General features: G+C 37.2%; 2 protein-coding genes across 8 annotated transcripts in view; both read right to left on the reverse strand.

Moving 5' to 3' along the window:
* The window catches only part of LOC131955894 (nuclear receptor coactivator 3), a 97,136-nt gene extending 85,860 nt beyond the window's left edge, over positions 1-11,276 (reverse strand). For 5 of the 6 annotated variants that reach the window (XM_059320196.1, XM_059320194.1, XM_059320197.1 and 2 more), the window contains exons 1-2: positions 11,188-11,276; positions 4,348-4,880 (exon numbers count right to left, since the gene is read on the reverse strand). In XM_059320196.1, coding sequence (XP_059176179.1) covers positions 4,348-4,532 — 185 coding nt within the window. In that variant the 5' untranslated portion in view covers positions 4,533-4,880; positions 11,188-11,276. Of the gene's footprint in view, positions 1-4,347; positions 4,881-10,862; positions 10,965-11,187 lie in introns of those variants that run through there. The other variant, XM_059320193.1, reaches the window with a different exon arrangement.
* Positions 11,277-15,145: 3,869 nt separating this feature from the next.
* LOC131955895 (uncharacterized) lies at positions 15,146-22,637 on the reverse strand. 2 transcript variants are annotated; one of them, XM_059320199.1, is made up of 6 exons: positions 22,463-22,637; positions 21,582-21,919; positions 19,051-19,223; positions 18,142-18,333; positions 16,562-16,790; positions 15,146-15,413 (listed from the first exon to the last, which is right to left on the reverse strand). In XM_059320199.1, the coding sequence occupies exons 2-6, from the start codon at positions 21,765-21,767 to the stop codon at positions 15,222-15,224; spliced, it is 972 nt and encodes a 323-aa protein (XP_059176182.1). In that variant the 5' UTR covers positions 21,768-21,919; positions 22,463-22,637; the 3' UTR covers positions 15,146-15,221. The 2 variants fall into 2 exon arrangements, with proteins under 2 accessions (XP_059176182.1, XP_059176184.1); XM_059320201.1 differs by having other exon boundaries at positions 22,457-22,637.
* Positions 22,638-23,670: the final 1,033 nt, after the last annotated feature.

The following is a 23,670-nucleotide window of genomic DNA, read 5'->3' on the forward strand; positions in this document are numbered from 1 at the left end:
AAACAAAGCAAACATTATGTTATTTGTAAGTTATATAATAAATAGTTACTTTTTCAGCACTATGACCTTTAAAAAAATTGATATGCTACAGTTTGAATTAACCTAAGAGTGTACTATTTCTGTTCCTTGCAAAGCAGACCTTTCACTCAACGTCAATTTCACTTCACTTAAACACCGCGATACCTTTTTATTTAACTGTCAGCATTCTATTTTTAACAACCAATCACCAAGAAGCGATTTCGAAATAGTTTAAAAGGTAAAACCACGCGAATGTCACCGAATCGTTGTCACATTGATTCGTATCGATTACACTAAAAATCAGTACATGAAAAATCGGCCATTGTAGAATATGTCCAACGACATTGATTAGCACGGGGCTGTGTTCGCAACACGGAGCAAACGGTGGGTCAACGGAAGGCGATGAGCGCAGGCTGTCAGGCGGACTTGAATGGTGAGCAGTCTCTCTCACGCACACACACACACCGTTACACTCAGGGTAAAGCAGGATGTGTAGCGTGCTGGGCACGGCTGGTTAGTTCAGGTGGGTCATCTGGTTAAATTTTGTTGCATCAGCTGGTTGAGGCTGATCAGTATTTAAAAAAAAAACCACAAGGGTTGCCAACAGTGACTTTCAAAAGACCGGTATCTTCTTCAAAAACTTTTCATGTCAACGCTATATTTAACCTTTAACAAAGCAAGCCATGAAAAGCGCTTATAATTAGAAAGAACCGGTAAATGATACATTAGCCACACATTAACACGCTGAAACGTAAACAATAGACAATGTCTAAACTTAGAAAAAATGCTAAGATTCATGAAATCGGGCATGGTCCGTGCATCCATTATTTACGGTAAATACGGTAACTAGCAGAGTTATCGGCGATACTTTTTTTAAAGCTTTTATCTCATGCTCAGCGGCCATGATTGTTCGTGTGTCGTCAGCCGCGTGACGTCACACGCATGGCGTCCAACACAAAAAGCTATTAATATTGGAACATTTCGATGGATACCTCGATAGCGACAGCCCGGGGGTTGGGATTAGGGTCGGGACGGAAATTTATTGACTACGGTATGTTTTCCGATGACACCTGTCATCCACACGACATGTACAACATCAAGTACCCCACAGAACTACTTTACTACGCATGAGTTGTTTTTTTTTTTGTCTGGTAACTATTCTGTATCTAGATGTAGATTTCTACTAGTACTTCTATTTTTTATTAATTTAAAAGACCAAACACGGCAACTACCAAATTTCATACACTGAATCGGTATCATCGTTAAAGGCAAAGCCCTTTCCCGAATATCGATAACCAAAACCATGACTCAAATCCAATATAAGCCTTCGGCCAAGAATATTATAGACACTCAATCTAAATAGCTTTAGGTCATAACGGATTAGCCGTACCCACACTTTTAAAATGGAAATAATCGACAATGATATTCTAGCCCTAGATTTTGACTGGTAGTGGAAGTATTGCTATATAAGTAAACTAGTTTAGGAATATGCCCTTTTGTCGACGACCTATCAGGTGTTAGTAGATGGGCAGTAGTGGTCAGCTTTAGTAGTATTAGGACACAAGATGCCAACAACTGCAAGTTATGGACATTTATTTCATACTCGTGTTTTAGAATGCCACTGGCTATAATGGAGTCTACTAACAAAGGGGGGAGGGGGGGTAAACTATTAACATATTACTCGTAACGTATGTCTACTTTGAGTAACTGCATCAACAAACATAAAGCCAGCTGTTCGTCCTTTATGTATGTAAAAAAAAAGGAAAGATTGATACAATCGTAAAGAAGGAGTTTTTAAAAATAGGTGTGTTGGGTTGGTTAGTAGTCGTTTTCTTTGTTATTGATTGAACTATTAACCGCTTTTTCTCCGACACAAATATTTTTTTTTTAAATAGATGTCAACGAGTTTGCGCATAATGGCATGTTGACCATGACTTGAGCCTGTTTTTCTTTCTAGATTTGCTTTAGTAGTCTTTGTCCGTCCAAGAACAAACTACAAGGCAGCAGTTGTTTGATTGTGGAGTTTGCTCTCCTGGAAGATATAGCTGTACCCGACTAACAAACCTCATTTGTCAGTGGGTTCTAACTCGGGACTTAATGGAGATGATCCTACGCTCTGTTTCCCGACCACGCTATCCCCAAGTAGTAATTTCAGTGTAGGGTGTTGGGGTTTGTGTCGTCATTGACGAGTAGTGTGTTTTAATAGTTTACCTCCCTTTGTTAGAAGACTCCATTAAAGTCAGTGGCATTCAGAAACACGGGTATGAAATAAATTTCTATAACTTGCAGCTGTTGGCATCTAGGGTCCTAACAGTACACTACTAAAGCTGTCCACTACTGCCCACCATGATGTCTACTGTCCACTACTGCCCACCATGACGTCTACTGTCCACTACTGCCCATCATGACGTCTACTGTCCACTACCGCCCACCATGTCTACTGTCCACTACTGCCCACCATGACGTCTACTGTCCACTACTGCCCACAATGACGTCTACTGTCCACTACTGCCCACCATGACGTCTACTGTCCACTACTGCCCACAATGACGTCTACTGTCCACTACTGCCCACCATGACTTCTACTGTCCACTACTGCCCACCATGACGTCTACTGTCCACTACCGCCCATCATGACGTCTACTGTCCACTACTGCCCACCATGACGTCTACTGTCCACTACCGCCCATCATGACGTCTACTGTCCACTACCGCCCATCATGACGTCTACTGTCCACAACTGCCCACCATGACGTCTACTGTCCACTACCGCCCATCATGACGTCTACTGTCCACAACTGCCCACCATGACGTCTACTGTCCACTACCGCCCATCATGACGTCTACTGTCCACAACTGCCCACCATGACGTCTACTGTCCACTACTCCCTAACATAGGTTCTATACAACCAACACAACAGAAGCTGTCACTCCCCGCCGACTTATCGTCCCCTTTGTCTTATAACAAATCAATCGACGGATTGTTCATCCACTCAAGCGTGACGGGTGTCGACATCCAGCGGTGACTGGCGGTCAGTGGTGCGTGTCAGAAACACGTTCCCTCAACGAGATCTTAACAAAGCTGAACCTGTCGTGATCCGTCTAAATTTAGACTTGTTTTCTGCACTCTACGTCATCACATAGCACTAACTTATAGGGGCGTGATCAGTGTTTCTTCCAGACTTTTTTTCTCCGGGGGTGCACTTGAAATTTTCGGGAGGGCGGACAACAATTTCCGGGGGGCGGGAGGGGACGACGACACACTGTCAAAAGTATATTTTCTATATAAATTCCATTTCGTTCGGGGGGGGGGGGGGGGGGGGCATGTAGGCCCTACTATAGAAGAGTATATTAAATAATATTCCCCAGCAAAATTGTCGTTAATACATAGTATGTGTATCTCTGTTAACTAATTCAGGCCTTCTGAGGCATAGAAACATTGAATATTCCCAAATCGATTTTAGTATTCATAGCTTCATCAAGATAAGATGGCTGATGTTATGCAATGCTTTTTGTGATAACATTAACAAAAACAATGGACGCCGGCGTTTGAGTGTAAAAAATGTGAAACCTTTCATTCACACATGCAACATGAATTTACACAAAGAGGCCAATACGTGTAACAGCACTGCTAACTCACACTGTCAACTGTATACACAAGAACTGCGCCTGTCGTAGTAGTCTGTCTCATGCCTGCGGCAGTTAATTACATTCAGGTCTGTAATAGCACTATCGGTGTACGCCTGCAATGAGCTTACAGCCACACCTGCGACACAGGTGGAGCTCACACCTGCGGTCAGCGTTTACACACTGACACCTGTGGACTCACCTGTGGCGAGTGTTTACACAGGCAGAGATATTTTACATTGGCATATGTGTGTATCAACATCAAACTGTGTACGCTCATATACATACGGCAACAAGGCAGTCGTTGACAGCACACACACAACCACATACGGCAACCACACACAACCACATACGGCAACCACACTGACACACACACACGACCACATACGGCAACCACACACAACCACATACGGCAACCACAAAACAGACACCTGTGGACTCACTACCCGACACACATACAACCTACGGCAACCCACCACACACAACCACACACATCCATCTTCGACAGCCACATACCAACACAAAAAGACACTCGACAACCAACCTTACTGTCATCAGCACAACCACACCGCCACAACTACATCCACTGCAATGAACGACACACACCACTACTGGTACAAGAACCTATCACCCACACACCAGCTACAGCAACCACACTGCCACTCACATACACAAGAGAATTTTAATTTTTTAAAAACTTACTGCGAAGCCGCCGACAGCAACGCCTGAAGCTGCAACTGCTGCTGCAGCTGTTGTAGGCTCTGATGTTGCTGCTGCTGCTGTTGCAGGGAATGTAACTGCTGTTGGAACTGCAGGCTCTGGAACTGCTGAGTCTGCTGCTGGGGGGTGGGGGGTTTCTCGTCTTTGACCCGCGTCACCGACTCCATCCTATGGGCGAGATCTGGCGACACTACAAAATCCGGGAATGTCCGCTACAGTTCGGGTTGTGGTTACTGTTAATGTTTTCTCCCGCTCATGGTTCAAACGTCACGGTCCAGCGGCTACGTGCGTCGGACCGGCTTCACGTGGAAGCTGGTCACGCCTGACCTGGCAGGGTCGGGTAGGGCTGGAGCCGACATGATGTGGCGGTCAGTAGCCGAACCTATGAGCCGGGCGATGTTTCAAGTGTTAAGTGAGATCACTTGGGGTTAATGAAACAGCTTAGCAGAGAAGAAAATCTTGACCTTTTACACGTTTTTGTTCAGTCGATGAATCAGAAACGAGGTTGGTTGAAGCTAATCACCAGGAAATGAATGGGTGGGGAAAAAAAGTAATCACATATTAATTAACTACTGATACCTGACATTTACTTATTTTAATTTTATCCCCCCCCCCTCCACCATTTTTTTTGTTTTATAACTATATTTGCAGTGTTTGAGATTTAAAAAATTAAAAGTCACGTCACTCACGTTACAATTTTTAGTCTAAGCCTCAACCCCCCCCCCCCCACTAACCCGACCCCTTGTGTATGACTGTAAGCCTACTTTCCGTCAAGGCACGAGACTGCGCATCCATACCTCATCGTCAGGCAGATCAATAACTACGAGTGTTATATGTTAGGATGACATGGTCAAGTCTAGCGATTACCCATCGATTTTTTTCACAAAGGGCTAACGTAGCTAAGTAGATTACCTTCTATACTTCTAACGGTAGCTAAGTAGACTACCTTCTATACTTCTAACGGTAGCTAAGTAGATTACCTTCTATACTTCTAACGTAGCTAAGCAGAGTTTCTTCCAGGCATCTCTTCCCCCTCCCCCCCCCCCCCCCCGAAAATTTCAAGTGCCCCCCCCCCCCCCCCGGAGAAAAAAGTCTGGAAGAAACACTGTAGCTAAGTAGACTACCATCTATACTTCTAATGGTAGCTAAGTAGACTACCTTCTATACTTCTAACACCGCTAAGTAAACTACCTTATACAGATTCTACTCCTAATAAAAAAGACACCAATTATTTTAATAGCTTTGGGAAATTATTATATCACCATTTATTTAGAAAACAATCCACCCTTCAATCTAGCTCTATTCCACCAAACATTAGTTCTTTAGACAGCGTGTAAACCCTCTCTTACCCGCACCAAAGAACAGTTTTTTAAGGTCTTACTACTCAACAACGTCAATAAAAGCACACACAAAAGGAATTCTGACGGTATTATACATGTCAACAGAGCGTGTCATTATTTACCGTATATTCAAACGGTGATTAATGCACACATTTTCTCGGCACTCTAGTGAAATGAACTATTGAAATGTGTAACTGGCACCACAAAACGCATCGCCAATGAACACGCCATTTATTGATGGTCGGTGTTGTGATTTAGCATTCGTTGTTGTGGCTAGATTTATTTGAAATTGTCATGACGTGCTTTTTTTAAAAATAGACTATAAAGAATTTCAATAGACTATTAATTTAAAAACCGGTATCTGAATTACTGATTCTAAACCTCTCCGTAACTTTTGATTCCCCCGTAAGGGGTCATCCATAAATGACGTCACACTCGTAGGGGGGAGGGGGGGTACGTAATTTTGTGACGATGTGTGATGAGGGGGAGGGGGGGTCAGATGTTGCGACGTCACATTTTTGCATTATAAAAAAGCAATGTTAGAAAACGAATTTTAGACGTTATTTCGCGTTTTAGATAACTGTTTTAATAAATTGTAATAGTTTAGACAAGATTTTGGAAAAATATCGATGTTTAAAAAAATTCAACTGCAATTTTGAGGGGGGTTGTAGGTTGAGGTGTGACGTCATTTTAGGGGGGGGGGGGTCTGGCTTTTTGTGACGACGTGTGACGGAGGGGAGGGGGGGAGGTAAAAATCGTCAAAAAAAGCGTGACGTCATTTATGGATGACCCCTAAGGCTAATCATAACACTGTATTAGGTGTGTGCATGAACTTCAAAAACTGATGCACACTCTTGCGTCTATAAATAGACCTATAATGGCAATATAAGTGAACAATAGTATCAAAGAGCAGGGGGCTCAACAGAATATAGCCGGGGCTTCAAGTAAAAACAAATACTGCTGACGTCTAAATGAGCAGGTGCAATGTGTGTGCAAAGGACCAAGGGCCCTTAAGTCATTCTGGGTGACACAACAAAGACATCGCGGCCTCAGGGAACCACCAAAATAAGGAACTCTTTGGTCTGAACAAGATTTTTTAACAAGTTACAGAACAGAATTTTAAAACATGTTGCAGAACAGAATTTTAAAAACACGTTACAGAACAGAATTTTAAAAAAAAATAAGTTAGGGAACAAAACAATAAAACACGTTACTGAACACAATAAAACATAATAAAATAAAGGTTTAATTGATGTTACAAAGCAGAATGTTTTAAAATGAACAGTTCACTGTTATAAAAATGTGAACCGAGGTCCACAGGGAGAATGTGGTCTTTGGCCCACAGGGAGAATGTGGTCTTTGGCCCACAGGGAGAATGTGGTCTTTGGCCCACAGGGAGAATGTGGTCTTTGGCCCACAGGGAGAATGTGGTCTTTGGCCCACAGGGAGAATGTGGTCTTTGGCCCACAGGGAGAATGTGGTCTTTGGCCCACAGGGAGAATGTGGTCTTTGGCCCACAGGGAGAATGTGGTCTTTGGCCCACAGGGAGAATGTGGTCTTTGGCCCACAGGGAGAATGTGGTCTTTGGCCCACAGGGAGAATGTGGTCTTTGGCCCACAGGGAGAATGTGGTCTTTGGCCCACAGGGAGAATGTGGTTAAATGCCTTGAGATGTGGGTGTGGCCAAGTGAGCCAGATGATGGTCATAGACACACAAAAATATTTCCTTTACAATAAGATTGATACATTGTATAATTGATGGTCATAGACACACAAAAATATTTCCTATACGATAAGAATACATTGTATAATTGTACTAATACAAAAGCAAAGCTCTCTTATACTTATAAATCATTAAAATGTCTCCTCTAGGTTCTAATGATCATTTTATAGTGGATATTACCAGATCTTGTTATTAAGAGACCATGCACATATTACGTAATATAAAAACATCACTGTTATTAGACTGATGTTAGACTGCTACCCACAATATTATATAGTTATAGGGATCACTCCCTTCCACCCTCAAACCAGTTATACTTAAGGTTTTGTTTTTTTAATTAATGGGAACAATGTCATTTCAGAAAACTAGCTAGTTGCTGCTTCATTTAAATCAGTTGTTAAGCTTTAATATATGTAAGATCAACCCTCATTAAATCATCCTAAAGGACAAAACACACTTCATAAATCAAAATAAAAATAGTTTTTAATACAAGATGGCTTATTATTACTATTACCACCCAATGAAATAAAATGACAATGCATCACCACGCCCCCTCCATGTTATGTTATAACATGTCACCTCACCACCCCATTAATATAATGTTATACAAGTATGTGCACCATCCCTTTAATTTTATACTGAATCCAGACACATCTTGGTACTATCTGTATCATTTGGCCCCACTCCTATCATTAAATTGTTATTGCTGTCTGTAGAGATACTTCTGTGTACCTTAGGGTTAAATTAACATTATTGGCTATTGTTTTAAAATCAGATAGAAAACATATAGGCCCTACAGCTTAAGTCAGGGGTCTCCAAACTACAGCCCGCGGGCCGGATGCGGCCAGCGAGCTCCTCTCATCCGGCCCGCGGAGATCTTTTTGCCCACTTGAAATTTGTATATATTTCTATATAAATTATATTTTAGTGTGGGGGGAGGGGGAGCTCACCACCCCGAAAAGATGCCTTGAAGAATCTCTGGTCCCCGAAATTATTTTTGATAGTCAATGTGGCCCTCGGGCTGAAAAGTTTGGAGACCCCTGGCTTAAGTCAATGAGAGTAGTTATTTACTTTGACAGAAATTATCTGAATTTCGCTTTGGAGGTAGTATCACTATTTCTTTCCTACCAAGACCAAAAAAGAAAACCCAAATTAGTACAACTTTTCAGATGAAAGTGTTGCCAAAATAGCTCCAAATGGTTGTAATTAGGCGTATTAAGTTTTTATTTTTTTATATCAAAACAGTGTTTGATATGTACATAATTTTTGGTATCAGTCATTTATAATCGACACATTATTCAAAAAGCATTCACCTAAAACTAGTAGTATTTAAGTTTCTTCAGTGTAATGGCAATTTTTACCTTTGTTTTTCTTATAGATTTTATCTAAGGGATCTAATATTCCAACAAACATCAAACACTTAATATTAGCATTTTAATGCAGTTTTAATTTAAATGGACCTAAACAGCTTGAAATAAAACCTTAGAGTTAGAGGCTCATTTATGTAATGTTAAACTGCTTCAGACCATTATTTTCAATAATACTGACTGAATAATTACTACTTACTGTTGTCAAGATTATTTTCAATAACACTGTATAATTATTAGCCTACTAACTAATGTTAAGATTATTTTCAATATCACTGAATAATTACTACTTACTGTTGTTAAGATTATTTTCAATAACACTATATAATTATTAGCCTACTAACTAATGTTAAAATTTTTCAATAACACTATATAATTATTAGCCTACTAACTAATGTTAAGATTATTTTCAGTTACACTAAATACTCATCAAGCCTACTTGCTATTGTTAAGATTCATGTTCAATAGATGAATAATTAAATAATTATTATATGTTATTGTTAATATTATGTTTTGGTAGCCTTGTTTAAAACTTTATTGTTTAGGGCAATAAGATAACCATTATTTTAATATTTTAATTAGTAAAGCTTTACCATTGCACTGTATTTGACTGACCACATTAGATACATGAAAACTAGGCACTGTACTGACCCCACAGGAAATGTGTATACTAAGCATTGCAACGTTAAAACTTCAGTTCGTGATAGGTAGGCTTATGTAAGGCTTCTTTATTATTAACATAATTATCTTATTAAACAGACTTAGCAATAACGAAATGGAATGTATATAGAAAAGATATAGTTTTAACAGTATTCACCCCCCCCCCCCCCCCCCGGAGCAAAAAAGTCTGGAAGAAACACTGCAAGCCCAGTGTTTCTTTCAGACATTTTTCTCATGGGGGTCTAAATTTTCCAAGGGGGGATTCTGGTGATATTTTCTAGAGAAATTCTATTCAGTTTGGGGGGGGGGGGGGGGGTAACGACACTAAACAACATTTTGGGTGGGGCACTACAACATATCTAAAGATGATTTTATATCATAGCCTAGAGGTTTAATATTATTTATATGTACTAGAATCTAGATCGTGAGATCATGCATTTAAACAAGAAATGTGTCATTCTTTAACCCATACCCTACATTATAATTATATGGCCTAACATTTCCACACCTTTAGATATAATAGGCCTATAATATTTAAGGAATCAGTTTCCACTGCTACTAAGGTAGAAAACTATATAAAATAGACACAAGTATAACCAGCAGCATAGAATACTGACTTAGAGGTTAATTTACAAAATGCAGTAGATTCTAAGGTCTATTAAAAACTGTTTTAAAAATGTGTAGCCTACCCTACCTAATCAATGTATAGGCCTACTAATTTTTATAAGCATCCAATTAGGCTATTTTAAATAGTTAATAAATAGGCCTACTAAATTTTAGGGCATACAACAAAAAAGAATAGAATGGAAAAAACAGTCAGTGTTATTAATAGACTATTGTATTACACAATGTCCAGGCAAGCACCCTCCTCCCCCTGTATTATATAATATCGACTTTCCTACAGACAGATCTAGAATCTAGGCCTATTATTATAGATCTATAATATGTGCATAATCCCTTAGTATTGTATTTAATTATTTTAGTTCAGCTACATTCTACCTAGATCTAGCGATCTATCACATAATATTAATGAAATGATAATCGGCTTAACTTCATAGATTCTATAAGTATATCAACATACATTGCAGAAAATGTAGTACTTAGTAGTAGACTAGTAAATCTAGATCTAGTTACAAATAGTAGAAGTGAAATACTAAAATGCAGACCTAACTAATGTAGATCTAGATCTAGATCTATGTATCTCGATCAAATTTAATGTCGAATCTAGTCTAGAATCTAAATCTAAGAAAACCGAGTGTAAAAATCTGGTCCGGGGGCGAGTGGTAAAAATGGAGAAAAAGTATGAGACATGGAATAAATCACAAATATTGAAAAAATGTATCCAAACGAAAACGAGGAATTCTGCCTTACGTAACACTTTAACTCTATACTATTTTATTCAACTTACAGACTAAGTATACTTTTAACAATTAAAACCAAACACTAGTCCAACACATTCACAGTTCTTTCCCACAATAATAATTAACAATTAAACATTCCGGAAACCGCGTTACACACTGGCGTATTACGATTTGCCAGCACGGAGGAACACGATTTTGGCCTCGACCTGCCGCATAACTTAGCATGGCAATCCTGCCACAAATCTATCGTCGTCCCTCACCGCCAAGTTAGCCCGCTGGCGGAGTTATCACTGAATGTAGACCTAGCAAAGTACCAAACTATATATCTACATCTATTTAACCCTACGCCATGTTAGCGTGTAAATAATTTACCAAAAGCATAATTTAATCCAGTGGGAAACAACACAATGGACACTACACGGCCTTCAAGGTTAACGTGTAGCTAGCTTGAGAAAAACACCCTCCTTCCCGGCTAGCTGCTTTGTTTTGGTTTTTCGTCCAATGGCCATGACCCAGTAAGCTGGTCCCGTTGCCCGCAGAACGGGTTCATACTAAATGTCGTGGCGACGTCTGATTCCTTGGCTTGTTTTTACATCACCGTTTAGATTACTGAAGTGTTTATTTGTATGCGGTGTTGTTAATTTATTTTTTTTTATTTGTGCCGTAGTTAGGTGACAAACTTTTGGAATATTTAATAAACAAGACGACACTTTGGAAACTGCACGAGGGCGCGGCGCATTATTTAAGCGCGCGCTCTGGTTGGAGGAAATTAAATAATGTATTTAAATAACTGATGAGCGCATTTTCTCTCCGCGTGAGCACCGCACTTTGTTATAAAACTAAGATCGATAATTTAGCATGAAATAGCTGCCACTAAGCAACACTTTCATGGTGTGTATAAACACCATTATAATAAGCAAAGCTTTGACCGACTAGATAAGAATATTCAATAACAAACTGAAATATTTCATGATATAGCAAGTTATGTGACTGTAAATTTGAAGACAATTATAAGGACTGAGTATTGACGAGGCCTAATGGAAGCTGAGTAGACAAGGTTGACGTACCGTCTTATAGTGACCGTGGTAGAAGATTTTACCGCCCCATTTTTTTTGTATATTACATTTTTAAAAAAGAATTTAAACTCTGCAACACATAACAATTGTTCTATAAGAACCGCGAAACCGAACTTTTATGGTTTTGCTCTATCAGACATTATTTTAGTAGAAATAGTTACAGACGATTCATACAATTCCTCTACAATATTTTAATACCGTTACATTTTTTAAATATTTTTTCAAACATGAAAATAATAAACCGGGAGTGATCTCCCCTAAACTTTCTCGAATATTCTTATATAAAACAACAGGGGATGGTAACTGGGGATATAGTTATGATTTTTAATCCATTTTAAATACTTAAACTTTTAAAAATAGAATAGAATCTCATAAAAAAAACATTGCGCACCAAGCAAACGCCGAATAAAAACGCGTATAATAGTGCGCAATATTATTAGTACTTTAAAAATTTACATTAGTTTTTTGAGAAATCGGAAGTAGCGTAAATTACTCCTTCCAGTCAACGGAAATTACTCAAAATTTAACAGAAGGTAGAGAATTAGATCTTTTACTTACATGTGAAATTTCATTTATCTATCTGAAATAGTACTCAAGTTATAGGCTTTTGAAAAATTCAAAGTAGGAAAAGTACCACTTCCGGTTATCGGAAATCGCTCAAAAGTTGATACGGATCTACGATTTTGATAAAATACTTATATATGAAATTTCATCAACCTAGCTGTAACGGTACTCAAGTTATCGTGTTTACACACGGACAGACAGACAGACAGACAGACACACACACACACAGACATACGGACAAGATTGCAAAATTATGTTTTTCCGTATCAGTGAGGTGTAAAACGTCGAGATTTGTAAAAATCTCGATTTTTTTTTTTTTGCACGATTACAATACTTTCTCTATACTACGTATATACGAGAAAGTAAAAAAGCTCAACGAATGCCTTTTATATGTATTATTTTTTTAAATTTCAAAACATACATTTAGGTCTAGTTTGCAAGAATGTATGTTCTATTTAGTTGAACAAGAGATAATAGTATATGAAACAACGATGCCCTTCATAGTGTTACTGTAAGATTGTGGTAGGTGGTGAATTTACAAAACCGTTTAAATTCTGTAAAATTGTTATGTCAGAAGAAGATGGCTTGTGAAGAAGCACCTATTCGCTAATAAAGATATACAAATTTTAATAGTCCCGATTATTAGTTAACCAAGTGATTAGATGATAAAAAACAACGAATTATCTCCATCCGACTATCGGTTCACATTAATCTTATTAAAGGGAAAGCACTTTACAAGTTGTAAAAGGGGAGCAACTTAGAAAATGTCTCATTCGTATATATTATCTTCCCATTTTTATAAACTATTTTTATTTTACTTTTTAAAGCTGATTCAATATAATTTGTTTTAGGCCTGAAACCTTAACGTTCAAACTGACACGATATACTTGAAACATTCTTTTAATCAAGAACAGCGGGTCTTCTCCATAACACTTAGACGATACATCAATATAAATTTAGTAAAAAATATGCAGCTATTGGTTTATCTGCTTTCTAAAAAAAATCCACCCTTTAACTAACACTTAATTTTCGTTACACTAGGAGTCGGCAACCTTTTGAGGCGAAAGAGCCAAAATTTACAATTTTCAAAATGTCCCTGGTTTTAAAGAGCCACTAACATGTTTTTTTATTTCAAATATTTTTTATTTTTTATTAAGATTATTAGTATTTGTTCAAGGAACTGGAGAGCCCCATCTTGATATCAAAAGAGCCGCATGCGGCTCGCGAGCCGCAGGTTGCCGACCCCTGCGTTACACCCAAGTTGCACCTGCGAAGACCAGCTGCCAATAAACTAGTTCTAATGATCCCAATGGATTAATACAAAATGTATTTATGTATCCATCCAAATATTTACAAAAGCTTTTCTTCTCTCAATATTTTTCTCTACACTTGCACCAAGCCACCATGACTTTTTCATCACACTGCAACAATCCACCCTAAGTTTATCATTACCATGACTTCTGTGGTGATGAGCTACATTGGGAGGGGTTAGGAAGGAGAGGGTTTACAAAATATGAAAGTGTGTAGTGTAAGGCAAACTGACACTGTAAAATTACATGTCTGAGGCAATTTAAAAAAAGTACCATTTACACCTTTACTTCTAACACAAAAAGGGAGACAAATTAAAATTTTCTTTTTAATTGTAGTCATGATGGAATGTGGGGTTTAAAATCTATATATATAATTCTCTTCTGGGAGACGTTAGAAAACAAGCTGTAAGCGCGCCTTGCAGTCCCCTCTCTACCTCTCTAGGAAGTCTGGTGAGCTGTAGCTCACGCTAAATGTTTACATTCGTAGAGCCATGTTTAGTGACGGCTATTAGTGGCAGATAATTTAGTTTGAAACGATTTTAAACTTAGGGGAGGTAGCTAAGAGGAGGCTGCTTTCACGGGGGGGGAGGAGGAGGGGGGTTATCGTCCTTAACGACTAACTGATAGTGTTATAAAGCAAATATTTTCAGTGACAGCAGTGACAACTAAATAGCGGCGTATGCTACGCCGCAGGCCTGCTCGTAGCTACTAAGTTAGCTGGGGGAGGGGGGTCTGACTTTTTTTTGATGATGTGTGAGACAATGGATAGGGAGCGAAAACAGTGAGGGAAGTACAGGGTGGGTTCAAATATCCCCCACCCTCACACCTCTCACACACACAAATAATTTAATAATAATTAGAAACAATAATGCAACATCACATTTGTGATAATTAAATGTACATTTATTTTGTGTACCCTGTGAATGTGCTTCCTCAGATCAACCACAGCCTTTAATGAAAGCCATCACTCGTATAGGAAGATTAAAGCCAGTGTTACCATTATGTACGTTTACGCAAAATATTGATGTGCGTATGTAAGTTTACTGTATGTAAGTTTACGCAAAATATTGATGTGCGTATGTAAGTTTACTGTATGTAAGTTTACGCAAAATATTGATGTGCGTATGTAAGTTTACTGTATGTAAGTTTACGCAAAATATTGATGTGCGTATGTAAGTTTACTGTATGTAAGTTTACGCAAAATATTGATGTGCGTATGTAAGTTTACTGTATGTAAGTTTACGCAAAATATTGATGTGCGTATGTAAGTTTACTGTATGTAAGTTTACGCAAAATATTGATGTGCATATGTAAGTTTACGCAAAATATTGATGTGCGTATGTAAGTTTACTGTATGTAAGTTTACGCAAAATATTGATGTGCGTATGTAAGTTTACTGTATGTATGTAAGTTTACGCAAAATATTGATGTGCGAGAACATGTATTTTTATACACATCATTCATCATGACAGCATACATCTTCTGTCAGCTCAGTGAGCTGTTTAGGGGAAACTTTCATGGTGAACTTGAGGCACGTCTCTTGGGGGACACACACCTGGTCTGCGCCTTTTCTATGGAGGCTGGGGACGGTGGCTTGTTGTTGGCAGGGTGTGGCTGTGATAAAGAGCAATCTGTCATTGAACTCCACCTGAAAAATTTGAGATAGTTCCATCAGGTAACATTGAGGAATTCTGTTGTTGCAGTTTTAGAAAAAAGATGTCAATATAATACAGGTAACGAATTAGCAAAATAAAAAATGAAAAACATGATATAATCCTATTAGACTAAGTTTTTACTTGATTTTAAAATGTTTAAAAAGTGGTAGGCAAAGATCTTTATGTTACAAAAAGTTTTTAAGTTGCTAAACATTAAATGTTTACACACTGACACATCACATTTTATGGGATGGCGTGGCCAAAGCGGTACAGCGCTAGGTTGCTAACCCAAAAGTCTCGAAGTTCAAATCCGAGTCAAAGTCAGTAGAATTTCCCTGAGTCCACCCAGCTCTAATTAATACCTAACTCATGTTTGAGAAAGTAAAAGTGGGTGGACAAAGTGCTGACCGCACCTTCCCTTCATAGGCTGAAGTCGAGAGCCCTTCATAGCCTGAGGTCAAGAAACATATTAACTCTACTTCATCAGCCCAACAGATCACTAGAGGATTAATCTTATTGTTGCAACTAACAGGTCATCCATAAAAAAGATCACGCTCATAGTGAGACAGGGGGGTGTGATTTTTGTGATGATATGGGGATAGGGTAGGTTTAGAAAGTGTGATGACACCCTTGTGGATTTTAAAAGTAATAATAAAAACTATTTTTCAATTAAACAATAATTTTGTGATGTAAACAAAGTTTGATCATTATACTTAATTTTGAAAGAGCTCGGTAAATATTTAGAAAGAAAAAAAATTGCACCTCTGGGGTAAGACCACATAATTTTTTATGTGACAATGTGTAATGATGAGGAGAGCAGAAGTAAAAAAAAAAAAAATATTTTTAAGCATGACATAATTCATGGATGACCCCTAACCTTACAAGACAGTGACATGTATTTCTTAATTAAACATAAAAAACTTAGATGAGTATTTTAAGGAAAACTAATTTTAGGCTGTTGCTCGTAATTTTTAAACTCCACTAAAAAAAAAAAGCAGGATTTTTTTCCCTACACATGGATACCAATTTTGTGTCTCTAGCTTCATTAGGGGCTAAGATATGGCCTTTTAAAAATTTGTGGGCGTGGCTAAAACAGCTTAGACCTTCGTCATTCAAGTCAATGTTACTAATGTGCACTAACCATACAGCCTTGATATTTCATAGATCCCTCGGTTAACTCCCTTATACCAGACACCACCTCATTCTGGCTGAGCACTTCCATCTGAGTGGGGTATTTCTCTCTCAGCATGCCCAGCCATCTTTTCTTTTTCATCTGGATGGGCAGACATTCCAGCTGCCATGCCACATCTAGCCTGCAATCTTGTAAGTCTTTGATAATCTCAGTGTAGGACAACTCATTTTCAACCAGTCTGGGAACAAAAGGTTTGTACAGTTTCAGGGGAAAATGTGATCAAGTGTGTAGGAAAATTCATTTTCAACTAGCTTGGGAACAAAATGTTTGTACAGTTTCAGGGGAAAATGTGATCAAGTGTGTAGGACAATTCATTTTAAACTAGCTTGGGAACAAAAGATTTGTACAGTTTCAGGGGAAAATGTGATCAAATGTGTAGGACAATTCATTTTCAACTAGCTTGGGAACAAAACCTTTGTACAGTTTCAGGGGAAAATGTGATCAAATGTGTAGGACAATTCATTTTCAACTAGCTTGGGAACAAAAGGTTTGTACAGTTTAAGGGGAAAATGTGATCTAGTGTGTAGGACAATTCATTTTTGAACCAGCCTGGGAACAAAAGATTTGTACAGTTTAAGGGGAAAATGTGATCTAGTGTGTAGGACAATTCATTTTTGAACCAGCCTGGGAACAAAAGATTTGTACAGTTTAAGGGGAAAATGTGATCTAGTGTGTAGGACAATTCATTTTCAACTAGCTTGAAAACAAAAGATTTGTACAGTTTCAGGGGAAAATTTGATCAAGTGTGAGTCAAGAACCCTTTCATTTAAAGCAAAACTGTATTTCAATGTGAAAGGATTATGTGGTCAGCACCATGTCCAACCATCAGTATTTCTTCCAGGCATCTCTTCAGGAGGTAGGGGGTGCCAAAGAAAGAAGTCTCCCCCCCCTCCCAGTGCAAAATGGAATTTATATAGAAAACATATATTTTCAATAGTGTCCGCCCCATGTAAATTTAGTCGCTCCCCTCCTCTCCCCCCCCCCCTCCCAAAATATCAAGTGCCCCACTGGAGAAAAAAAGTCTGGAAGAAACACTGCCAACCATTTTTTTACTAAGCAGGTTCAAGTCAGATACCTATCAGAGATGGGTGGATTGTGAGAAGTCCAATTCAACTTAGCTGGAGGGGTTAGTAGTCATGCTCTACCATTTGACCACATCATCCTTTTAAATAGCATGTAAGCATGAGAACCAAACTGAAGTTGCACTGAAAATTACTGTAATGAGACAGTCAGTAACTTTATTGTCATGACATATCAGGCTTATATAATGGTGTGGTCAAACAGTAATGCTCAGATACTGATGGGTAAATTAAAGGTGGCTGGTCATAGAGCTGACAACACTGTCTCTTTATAAGCAGAGGTCAGAGAAACAGGTAAACTCTATACTGTTGCAGCAGATCTTTAACTACACATGTATGACAAGGTGCATCAAATATTTTTGTTATCTAGATTGGTACTGTATGGAATAATATGGATCACACTATTTGGTGTAACTATAACAAGACACTGTGAAATATAAACAGTGATACCTATGTTTGGCATCAGTGAAGTAAGGTAACGTGGTCAGCTCGGCTGGACGATGGATTAGCAGTATTCTTCCATTAGGTGTGAGACACTTGAGCATATTTTGGTACATTGTGCGAGGCTCCTCCAGATATCTCACACAGTCATTCAACAAAATTCTGTCAAATTTTTCTGTTGACTGGGTCTCTGTTAAATTCCTGGTAAAAAAATATACATGTAATTTGCTTTATTTTAAATGATATTAATACTATAACTTAAAATGCTACAGTTTATCTAGCTTCAATATTTGAAAATTGAAATAGCATTGTAAACTGAAATTATTTATACAATGTTATCTTAAGTACCCAAATTCTTTAAAAGTTATTTCAAAATCTCAAATCTATTACAGCAGTGACAGATTATTAATTGAAAGATATGGTACAATAATTTGTTTAATTACATATTTTAATTTTTGTATTTTTTCTGGGTGATTTCCAGCATTATTTAAAATATAAATATTCTATGATACAAGCTTTATTATATGGCTATTTCCCTCAAATATTTGAACTGATTTAACAGCTTGAGACTAATGCATAAGACTAAGATCTATTCAAGAGTAGACTTTGAGTAGACACAACTTCATTAAGCATTTTAATACAGCTAATGCTCTTTAAGTAACTGGAACTTTCTAGGTACTTTCTTTCTCACTCTCTTATCTCCAGGCTGTTTTCTGGACATTAGTTGACTAAGGCAGTTTTAAAAGTATTTCACTTACTAGCAACTTTTAGTATATGTCCAAACATTCCCATTAAGTTAACCTATTAATAAAATTATTCGACAGAAGAGATGATTGATGGTAAAAGCATTATAATGACTTAACTATGACATCATGTTAAGGATAGTTTAGTAGTTTTTTGTTTAGATGATTAGAATACCGAAAAAACTCTTCTGCCCCAACATGAGATATCCTAATAGGCAGAACCTTGTATCCATCCTCTGTTTCAACATAATGAAAGTGGCCAGGTACTACAGTTTGGACAGGCTGAATCAAGCAGAACTTTTCCTCAATGATCTGGGCAATACTTCCTCTTGTATCTCCAATGTAGATCTTCAAAAACAAATTTCAAAGAAGATTTTTATTTCTGTAAGCCTAAACAACCAGAGTTTCTTCCAGGGATCTCTTCGGGGGGGGGGGGGGGGGGAGAGGCAGAGTCTAACCCTCCCCCAAATGAAATGGAATTTATATAGAAAATATATACTTTTATCAGTTTCTCCCCCCCCCCCCCCAAAAAAAATTTGCCCCCCTCCCCTGAAAATATCAAGTGCCCCCCCCCCACCCCCCCAAGAAAAAAAGTCTGGAAGAAACACTGTAAACAACATAAACAGGGAAACAGACAAGTAAAATTTAAAATCACTTTTACACCAAACAGTTCACCCTACTTTGATCTTACCAGTTTGTAAGTAGTACCACTTTTACACCAAACAATTTACTGTAATTTGATCTTACCAGTTTGCCAGTAGTACCACTTTTACACCAAACAATTTACTGTACTTTGATTTTACCAGTTTGTCAGTAGTACCACTTTTACACCAAACAATTTACTGTACTTTGATTTTACCAGTTTGTCAGTAGTACCACTTTTACACCAAACAATTTACTGTATTTTGATCTTACCAGTTTGTAAGTAGTACCACTTTTACACAACACAATTTACTGTAATTTGATCTTACCAGTTTGCCAGTAGTACCACTTTTACACCAAACAATTTACTGTACTTTGATTTTACCAGTTTGTCAGTAGTACCACTTTTACACCAAACAATTTACTGTATTTTGATCTTACCAGTTTGTAAGTAGTACCACTTTAACAAAACACAATTTACTGTACTTTGATCTTACCAGTTTGTCAGTAGTACCACTTTTACACCAAAAAATTTACTGTACTTTGATCTTACCAGTTTGTAAGTAGTACCACTTTTACACCAAAAAATTTACTGTACTTTGATCTTACCAGTTTGTCAGTAGTACCACTTTTACACCAAACAATTTACTGTACTTTGATCTTACCAGTTTGTAAGTAGTACCACTTTTACACCAAACAATTTACTGTACTTTGATCTTACCAGTTGTTAAGTAGTACCACTTTTACACCAAACAATTTACTGTACTTTGATCTTACCAGTTTGTAAATAGTACCACTTTTATACAACACAATTTACTGTACTTTGATCTTACCAGTTTGTAAGTAGTACCACTTTTACACCAAACAATTTACTGTACTTTGATCTTACCAGTTTGTAAGTAGTACCACTTTTATACAACACAATTTACTGTACTTTGATCTTACCAGTTTGTAAGTAGTACCACTTTTACACCAAACAATTTACTGTATTTTGATCTTACCAGTTTGTAAGTAGTACCACTTTTACACAACACAATTTACTGTAATTTGATCTTACCAGTTTGCCAGTAGTACCACTTTAACACCAAACAATTTACTGTACTTTGATTTTACCAGTTTGTCAGTAGTACCACTTTTACACCAAACAATTTACTGTATTTTGATCTTACCAGTTTGTAAGTAGTACCACTTTAACAAAACACAATTTACTGTACTTTGATCTTACCAGTTTGTCAGTAGTACCACTTTTACACCAAAAAATTTACTGTACTTTGATCTTACCAGTTTGTAAGTAGTACCACTTTTACACCAAAAAATTTACTGTACTTTGATCTTACCAGTTTGTCAGTAGTACCACTTTTACACCAAACAATTTACTGTACTTTGATCTTACCAGTTTGTAAGTAGTACCACTTTTACACCAAACAATTTACTGTACTTTGATCTTACCAGTTGTTAAGTAGTACCACTTTTACACCAAACAATTTACTGTACTTTGATCTTACCAGTTTGTAAATAGTACCACTTTTATACAACACAATTTACTGTACTTTGATCTTACCAGTTTGTAAGTAGTACCACTTTTACACCAAACAATTTACTGTACTTTGATCTTACCAGTTTGTAAGTAGTACCACTTTTATACAACACAATTTACTGTACTTTGATCTTACCAGTTTGTAAGTAGTACCACTTTTACACCAAACAATTTACTGTACTTTGATCTTACCAGTTTGTAAGTAGTACCACTTTTACACCAAACAATTTACTGTACTTTGATCTTACCAGTTTGTAAGTTGTACCACTTTTACACCAAACAATTTACTGTACTTTGATCTTACCAGTTTGTAAGTAGTACCACTTTTACACCAAGCAATTTACTGTACTTTGATCTTACCAGTTTGTCAGTAGTACCACTTTTACACTAAACAATTTACTGTACTTTGATCTTACCAGTTTGTCAGTAGTACCACTTTACACCAAACAATTTACTGTACTTTGATCTTACCAGTTTGTCAGTAGTACCACTTTTACACCAAACAATTTACTGTACTTTGATCATACCAGTTTGTCAGTGGTCCCAAGTTGAAGGTATTCATCCACAAGTGAGTAAAAAGTCTTCTCGTACTCAACCCCAAAGCTGAGCATATCCTCAGGCAGTAGAGTTGGTATGTTGAGCTTTGTCTGAAAACTTTCTGAAATTACAGAAAGTGGAGGGTGCCTTTCTGGACCCAGGTAGGCAGATGCCATTGTAGAACCTTGCACTTGTATCGTACTACTGATGTCCTCAAACTGTATCCAAGACCTGTCTTCACATACTTTAATTATTCAAATGTTTATGATTGACTGTTGCCTTGCATATTTTGACAAATGTTCTGTAGTTTCAGTGCACCTCCTGGAATCTACAGAGTATTAAAAAAAATTACCTTTCATAAATGAAGATTAATAGGTAAGATGAGAGTTCATTTTTTCCTGTTCGCATATAATGGATGGTGTGGTCAGTCACTCACAGAACATAATGATTGAAAGAAACCTGATCTATAGCAGGGCCACCAAAAGCTGTATTCATGGTGATGATGGAGATTGCATGAATCATGAATTTAATATAACACCAATAAACCCTCTTAAAATTGTAATCAAATGTATATTCTTTTTTTTCTTTCTAGCGACGCCATTGATATTAATAGATCATGTACATGCTAGAATGCTTTAGTAATACTAATACTAAGCTAAGAAATACGTAATACAATAAAAATGAATTATGATTGATAATTTGATAGTATAGTTAAGTATAGTTAGTATAGGCCTAATTTTAATAATAATAATATTATTATAATTATATAATAAGTGATAGTAATATTATATTAATACAGTAATAGTATAGTAGACCTTTCTATAGATTTAGCTATGCTGTGTTTAAAAAAAATGTAACTGAAAACACTTACCAAGCAACCAGATAGTAAGGCAAGCAATCTAGAATAATAGTATGATTATAATCATGCCTTTCACACCAATGAATTTTAATGAGAATCGCGAAATATCCGTAGCACCCAACTCATTTTTTATTGACAGTAACTAGTAAACAAACAAAATCGATACCGAGTTGCGGGTTGACACTGTTTTAACACTAAGGATATTGCATTTATTAAATAAAACTTAAATAGACATACTATTTATTTTTGTTATTGTTTATACAAAAGGTTATTTTAGGGTAATGAAAAGCTGAAAATGAATCTTTACGACTATTACCTGAATTCTATTAGAAAAATGCAGTACATATTACATAATAATTGCACAGGCTATCGATTATTGGTTGGGTCGTTAAAAGCGAATACCGTGATGCAGTGATTCCCAGCACTTTTTCTAACGATTGCTAATCTATTATCTTGTTTTAACTGTTATACAGTAGATCTATACAGTCATGCCTCGGAGTTCCAAAACAGTCTTATTTTCTTCTTTCTAATCAAAACATTCAATTAAGTCTGTTCCCACCTAAAACGATAAAACTTCTTTTACAAAAATATGCTAAGAAATTAGATCTATAATAGATAAAATAGTAATACACCTGTTCAATGTTGGCTTACCTCCATGGCCTTAATCTTACTTTACGTTGTAACTTTATGGCTTTATCCAACTCTACGACATGAAAATACCTCAAAATAGAACTAGAATCTAGATTCGAACATTTATTGCTTAATTACAGATTATTTGCAGATTTGGAAACATTGACAAGATTAAGTAATTTTTAGTATGGTTTGTTTGTATGGCCGACAATGTGAGAACTGTTGCGACAATACGAACCACGGTAGGCCTATTTCTTTTATGAAAGGCAGTTCTCTTGAAGTTGAAGTAGGCAGTGTGCCGTTAGAGACACAAGAGGCTATTTGCTGCGTTAAAGGAATCTCATTATATTGCCGGTATAGAATTAGAATGGTATTATATTGCCGGTATAGAATTAGAATGGTATTATTGCCGGTATAGAATGTAGCAATGTTTTTAATTTCGATTATGTGTGTGCATATTTTTTAAAGGGATTAGATCTAGGGTCTACTGCCAGTTTTGAAGTAAACAATAGGCCTGTGAAGTAGCCAAGGCGCTAGTTGGATATTTTAATCGCTGGTGCTAGTAGGCAGTTGCGTTACAAGGCGGGGAG

The sequence above is a fragment of the Physella acuta genome, unplaced genomic scaffold (assembly GCF_028476545.2).
Source record: "Physella acuta isolate Inbredline_101_S28 unplaced genomic scaffold, ASM2847654v3 ptg001112l, whole genome shotgun sequence".
Classification (NCBI taxonomy): Eukaryota; Metazoa; Mollusca; class Gastropoda; family Physidae; genus Physella; species Physella acuta.

Bases quoted from the DNA above. Each gene is read 5' to 3' on its own strand.
- LOC131955895 (XM_059320199.1), bottom strand. From the start codon at position 21,767: ATGGCATCTGCCTACCTGGGTCCAGAAAGGCACCCTCCACTTTCTGTA. The intron at 18,334-19,050 runs GTATTCTAATCA...TTTTTTTACCAG, and splicing joins GGGGCAGAAGAGTTTTTTCG to GAATTTAACAGAGACCCAGT. The intron at 16,791-18,141 runs GTATCACTGTTT...TTTTGTTCCCAG, and splicing joins TTCACTGATGCCAAACATAG to ACTGGTTGAAAATGAGTTGT.